Source organism: Wolffia australiana, chromosome 8 (genome assembly GCF_029677425.1).
Source record: "Wolffia australiana isolate 7733 chromosome 8, ASM2967742v1".
Taxonomy (NCBI): Eukaryota; Viridiplantae; Streptophyta; class Magnoliopsida; order Alismatales; family Araceae; genus Wolffia; species Wolffia australiana.
The window spans coordinates 5,187,564-5,193,531 of record NC_135842.1 but is presented as its reverse complement, the minus strand read 5'-3'; the positions used below and the strand labels follow the sequence as shown (position 1 = coordinate 5,193,531).

At 39.9% G+C, this 5,968-nt stretch overlaps 1 protein-coding gene across 2 annotated transcripts; it reads left to right on the top strand.

Annotated features, from left to right (window-relative positions):
* The first annotated feature begins 2,232 nt into the window (after positions 1-2,232).
* LOC144706881 (ARM repeat superfamily protein) lies at positions 2,233-5,758 on the top strand. Of its 2 annotated transcripts, XR_013582339.1 has the most exons (4): positions 2,233-2,779; positions 3,785-4,275; positions 4,373-4,445; positions 5,328-5,758. XR_013582339.1 is itself a non-coding variant. In XM_078579948.1 (3 exons), the coding sequence occupies exons 1-2, from the start codon at positions 2,292-2,294 to the stop codon at positions 4,236-4,238; spliced, it is 942 nt and encodes a 313-aa protein (XP_078436074.1). In that variant the 5' UTR covers positions 2,233-2,291; the 3' UTR covers positions 4,239-4,275; positions 4,373-4,617. The 2 variants fall into 2 exon arrangements, 1 of the variants encoding a protein (XP_078436074.1); XM_078579948.1 differs by lacking the exon at positions 5,328-5,758 and having other exon boundaries at positions 4,373-4,617.
* Positions 5,759-5,968: the final 210 nt, after the last annotated feature.

The following is a 5,968-nucleotide window of genomic DNA, read 5'->3' as shown; positions in this document are numbered from 1 at the left end:
AAATAAGTAGTGTTTGCCTTCTAAAATTAATTTCTTCATGAATCTAAAGTCAAAAAAATCTGTAAAAATTCCGTAAATCTTGAAAAATCATAAATTCACACTAAAGGCAATTTTAATCAGTTTAATTCATGATAACATGCAAAGATGGATATTTAGATGCAGATATTGATGATTATGCATGATATATCTACAATAGCTTGCATTGTATCAGTTTCCAGATAGTGAACACACCCACAGTTGATCCCGTGCACAAGCTAGATGTCTACATTAGCTCACCTCCCATTGAGGGGATGGAACAATTTCACTAACGTAAGGTCATAGGTGAACACTCATATCCAAGGTTAGTAATGTTTAGGAAGGAACTCTTATTAGCCTCAATGACAAGTGTGCCTCCTGAGAGTTGTTTCTCCAACAGTCGTGTCATTGGTAACTATAAGAAATCTAGGTTAATAGGCTAGAGCATCGAGCTACTCATGACGCTGAAGTGTTGGTGGTGAACAGATGGTGATGTCACCCGAGGGTTTACTATGCTTACTCCCTTTCCTTGCTTCAACATGTTGGACATTTTAAAAAATGTTTATTTATTGATGGGTGATAAGCGAAGAAAATTCATATTTATTTTGGTAAAGCTATATTTTGACATTCATTTCTAGTGTGTATGTAATTTGTTGCTCATAAGGATTTTATAAAATACTTCATACACATATTAAACCTAATGTTCTTGAATATTAATCAAATGTCCCTAAGTTTGAATAACATTACAATTATTATCTAGGTAATGGTGGAATCAAATAATTTTAATTTTAATTTTTGCCTCTTTACATATTTTATAAAATACTTCATGCCCACATTAAGAATAATGTTCTTGAAATATTAACCATAACACCCCTAAGTTTGACTAACATTATAGTTATTCTCTATGTATTGGTGGAATTCAATAATTATACATTTAATTTGTGACTCATAGATATTTTATAAAATACAGCACTCAAATGTAAAACCTAATGCTCCTATAAGATTAATCATAACGCCCCCTAAGTTTGATTAATATCATAATTATTAGTTATATTGTGAGGGAATCTAATAATTATAAAATTAATTCACGCCAATAAATATTTTATTGCCTTAACTCTCAGGGCAGGAATCTGATTATAGTTATTTGAATATTCTTTCACTTTAATGTTCTTTTAATGATAAAAATCTTTTTCAGCACAATAAGGGTGATGATTTGTGCAGATAAATTTGGGTGATGTTCGATGTGAATTTTTGTACAAATTTGGACAGGGCACCACTTAAAATTTTTCATGCGACCAAAAAATTTGCGTATGTGAGCAAATTGTAGAGCCTCCACGATGATATTCGATGAGAGTGACAATGGTGTCGTCTCCACACACCACCAACTCTAGGGGGATACACACCAGCTGCTGATACGGACAATTACCAATAAAGAGATACCCCACTCATACTTTGTGTCCTGGGCATGGACGAGTGGGGTATGTGTATAATTAGGATATTTTACTTGCCCATGCTTACTAACTCTTGTAAACACTAAACCTTTACATTAAAAAAAAAACCCTGGTTGAATAAAAAAAACACTACTTTTTACCCAAAACAAAATTATCCATCGTGGGGTCCACTAAAAAATTTATTTGAATTCTCTTTTCTACCAACTCTATTATTAATATGACTTGACAGAATGAAAATTGTAAAAATCTCCCCTGCTCTCCAGGATATTGTTTCATTTTAGTTCCTTTTTTCACCCAAGCTAACTAAATAGGACTTGACAAAATGAAAATTGCAACACTCTCCTCTCCTTTCTAACAGGGTCCACCAGGAAATTTTATTTGAATTCCCTTTTCTCCACCAACCCTATTTTTAATACGAAAATTGACAAATGAAATATTTTAAAACCCTCCCTCTTTTCTAGTAAATTTTGTCCATAGTAGGGTCCACCATAAAATCTTATTTTAGTTCCCTTCACCACCAACTCTTTTTTTGATAGGACTTGACAAATAAAAAATTGTAAAACCCTCCCATCTCCCTCTGCAGCTGGTCAACCAGTAACGACCTGGTCAACCTTTTGACTGTCAACGACCAAAAGTCAAACTTCTCCGAGCCAACCAACGGCTGAGATCTGTTCTCTTGCCTAAGTCACATCCGACGGTCGTCGTCCGGCGCTGTATCGCTATAAAAACCCTGGAACGCGCTCTAGAGAGAGAAAGTTCATTCTGAAATTTGAATTTCGACGGAGAGAGAGAGAGAGATAGAGAGAGAGAGAGAGAGAGAGAGAGATGGAGGCGAAGAGGAGGAAGGCGAGAGAACTGGTGAGGAAGATGATCAGCGGATCGACAGATGGGGAAGAAGAAGCGGCAGAAGAAGCTATGGCGGAGATCCGAGCCCTAAGCAAGGAAGACGAAGAGATGCGACATCTGCTAGTAGAAGCCGGCGCGGTTCCTCTTCTATCGCAGCATCTTCTCATCTTTTCCGATGAATTCCGCAGTCGATCGCTGGTCTCTCTGGAAGACGCCGCTGCGGGGCTCCTTAACATCTCTTTGTCTGTGAAATCTCCTCTCATGGCGACGCCTGGCCTCGTCGACAGCCTGTCTGCCGTAATCCGCAGCCGATCCTCACCGGCGGCTGCACAGAACGCTGCGGCTGTGGTATGTAGCCTTCTTGCTGAGGAATCCTTCCGTCCCGTCATCGGCGCCAAGGACGAGCTCATCTCCGCCTTGATAGCCATGCTCCGGCCGATCCACCCGCCGTATCCAAACCCTAGCAGGTCAGTCGTGAAGATTTTGTTTATGGCCATTCAATTCAACGCAGTGATTTATGGTATCGTTGTAAATTGAAAAATTATGCAGGGGAGTCTAGGTTTTGATTCATGTGTGGAAATAAAATGTGGACGGATGGATAATATAAACTGGATCTAGTTGTTTTTAGCTTTGCTGATCCCCAAAATCATCATTCATTTGGTTGGCACGGCCATAAAGTTTTCCTCTGGGTCTCGGGAAGATGATAAAATATGATAATTGTACGAAGACCATGAAGGTATATCAGGATACTTGCGGATTTTATATTTTTCTCTCTCATAGGAATCAGGGTACGTGCTGCCATGATGAAATGGAGAAACTCATGAGGATCCGAAAGATAGTCCAATGCTTATTTATAGCCATTCAACTTGAAATATCGTCGGTCTATCTTCTTTACATAGTTTGTAACAGGATAATAGAGAGACTCGTTTTAGGAAAATGATAATTTTCATTCTCTCGATTAGATTGGGGTTTATTCTATCTCGATGAAATGGATAAAACTGTCGAGGATGAAAGATAATCATATGAATGACTTACTTTTGATTCAATTCTTCTTTATGGTCATTCAACTCATCATTGTGATTTGTGTTTACCGGATAGTTTGTTTCAAAAGAATAGAGAACTTCAATCTTTTCATCTTTTTCATTCTCTTTTTAAGATTATAGTGTACACCGTCATGATGCGATGGATAACTTGTAAGAATCAAAAAGATGTTTATGAGAATGCTCTAGTTTTGATTCAATATTCTAGGTAAATAGACAATATTTGAAAGTGTCAATGTCTTTCGGGTGCGATGAAGGCGATATTTGGGATCGTAGTCTGTGCAGCAAACCAAAAAACGTACACCCATCATGACGTGATGGATAACTTTTAAGAATCAAAAAGATGTTTATGAGAATGCTCTACTTTTGATTCAATATTCTAGGTAAACGGAAAATATTTGAAAGTGTCAATGTCTTTCGGGTGCAATGAAGGTCTGTCAAGGATGCAATGAAGGCGATATTCGGGATCGCAGTCTGTGCAGCAAACCGCAGTGGTTTGATCCGGCTCGGCGCAGTGCCGGCGCTGTTCTGGTTGATCGTGAATGATGCACGGGCGGGGATCGTGGAGGATGCCACTGCGGTGGTTGCGCAGATCGCAGGCTGCAAAGGGAGTTTAGAGGCATTCCGCCAAGTCTCAGGGGTCCAAGTGCTGGTTGATCTTGTGGACGGAGCAGCAACAACGAGGGCAAGGGAGAATGCGGTGGCAGCACTGCTCAATCTCGCCGTAGCCGGCGGGGATCGTGCAGTGGAGGAGATCAATTGTTTGGAGGAGGTGGTGGTGGTGGTGAAGGAGATGGCCGAATCCGGGCCGTCAATCAGGGCGAAGACCAAGGCTGTAGCGCTGCTCCAATTGCTGGTTGAAATGGAGGATTGGCGTAGATCATAGCCCTTTTGTGGGTTTCCATTGATGCTTCTTCCTGAAGGTTTCCATCTACTCCATTGTTCACTTGTAATTGTTGTCTGAACTCCATTGATTATGCTCCATAACCACCTTGTTCATTTCTATTGTCCTCTTTGCAGATGGGCAATCGCTGATCACTCACGAAAATGCCTTCCCCCTGCAAATACAAGCTTCCATGGGTATAAATAGATGGTGAGTTAATCCTAGGAGGTGAATTACTTCTCAGAAATCCTTTATAGAAAGCCATGAATAACCCCGTCAATGTGCATTATGATATTCTTATAAGAATCTGGAGAAGATTCAAATTGATAGTTGAAAATGAAAAGATAACATGAGATTTGAATGGCATTCCTCTTTTTTTTTCTCTGGTAGGAATCTTTGAGTGAGCATGAATTTACTAGTTTTTCTATTTACAAACCCCATTCTTTTTTTTTGAAAACTACAAACCCCATTCTTTACAAGAAATCAATTTATAATGGATGGCCGACCTAGGAAAGATGATATCATTATTAAAACATTGGAATGTAGACCCCTGCTTTTGATTTTCTTTGTTCAATGTTTGGTGTAATAGAAAATTCTAACCTTTAGAGTTTTCATCAAAAGGTGTCGAAACATATTAAAAAGGCCTGCATGATTTCCCTGTCCATCTTTGTTTCTTCGCTGCGTAAATAGTTTTTATCAGTAAACACAATTAACTAAAGAGAGTAGAAATGTGGAAAGAAGCTGATGACAAAACCCCAAGCAATGCAATTGCTCATAATAGATTGCTACCCACAGAAAATGGAATAAGCCTAAAAGTGATCGTTAGAAATGTTACAATTGAACTTCATAGGTTATAAATCGTGAATTTGGACATGGTATAAGTCATTTCCTGTTTTTGATTCCCAAATTGAATCAAGTGTTTCTCCTCTCCATAGTTTTGAAGTCATTTATCCTTGAGAGAGAAAACTCTGAACTTCACCATTTTAGTGGATGTCAATTTTGGCCTGAAATTAGTGCCAGCGGGTCCTCGGTTCATACGTTGAGGTTTCCTCGAAAGTTTGTGTCTAACCCATTTGGGTTTCTGTATGCTAGGCCATGGACCTTACTCAGCCCAGCATGGTCCAGGCCCGAGGTCCACCGAGAGGTCCAGCCATGGACCAGCACAATCCCCAGTTGCGGGCCAGCTGATCCGGGCAGCTACTCAGCTGGTGCCGAACAGTAGTATAGACCATGGTCCAAATGGCAGTCTGGCTCGGTCCTGCCATGGACTGGGCCAAACCGGTCCCATCGACCCAGCAATGGCTCGGTCCGCAAACTAGCCATGCCAAGACCATAACCCACCAATCAGTGCTTGGAATCAGCTTGAGGACAAGCTAGCCATTGAAGGGTGGAATGTAAGTAATATCCCATACCTTGGGGTAGACATGGTTGTTTGGTTCCTCTTGTGCAACTTTGTACGAATTGTTCATTCTGTTTGGTTTTCGAACAGAACAATATCAAACTTGAACAGATCATCGCACAGACCTGGGTGCGGTTCTATTGTTCGCTTTGTGCAAATTTTGCTTATTTTTGCACAAAAAAAGAACAGAACCAAGAACAAGGCCATGTGCGTTTCTTTTGTGTGAATTTTTGTTCATTTCAAATGAACAGAACAGAACAACCATGTCTACCTTGGAGGGCATCTTTGGCATTTTGGTCATTTAGGCATATTTTAGGCATTTGATGTTTGAGGT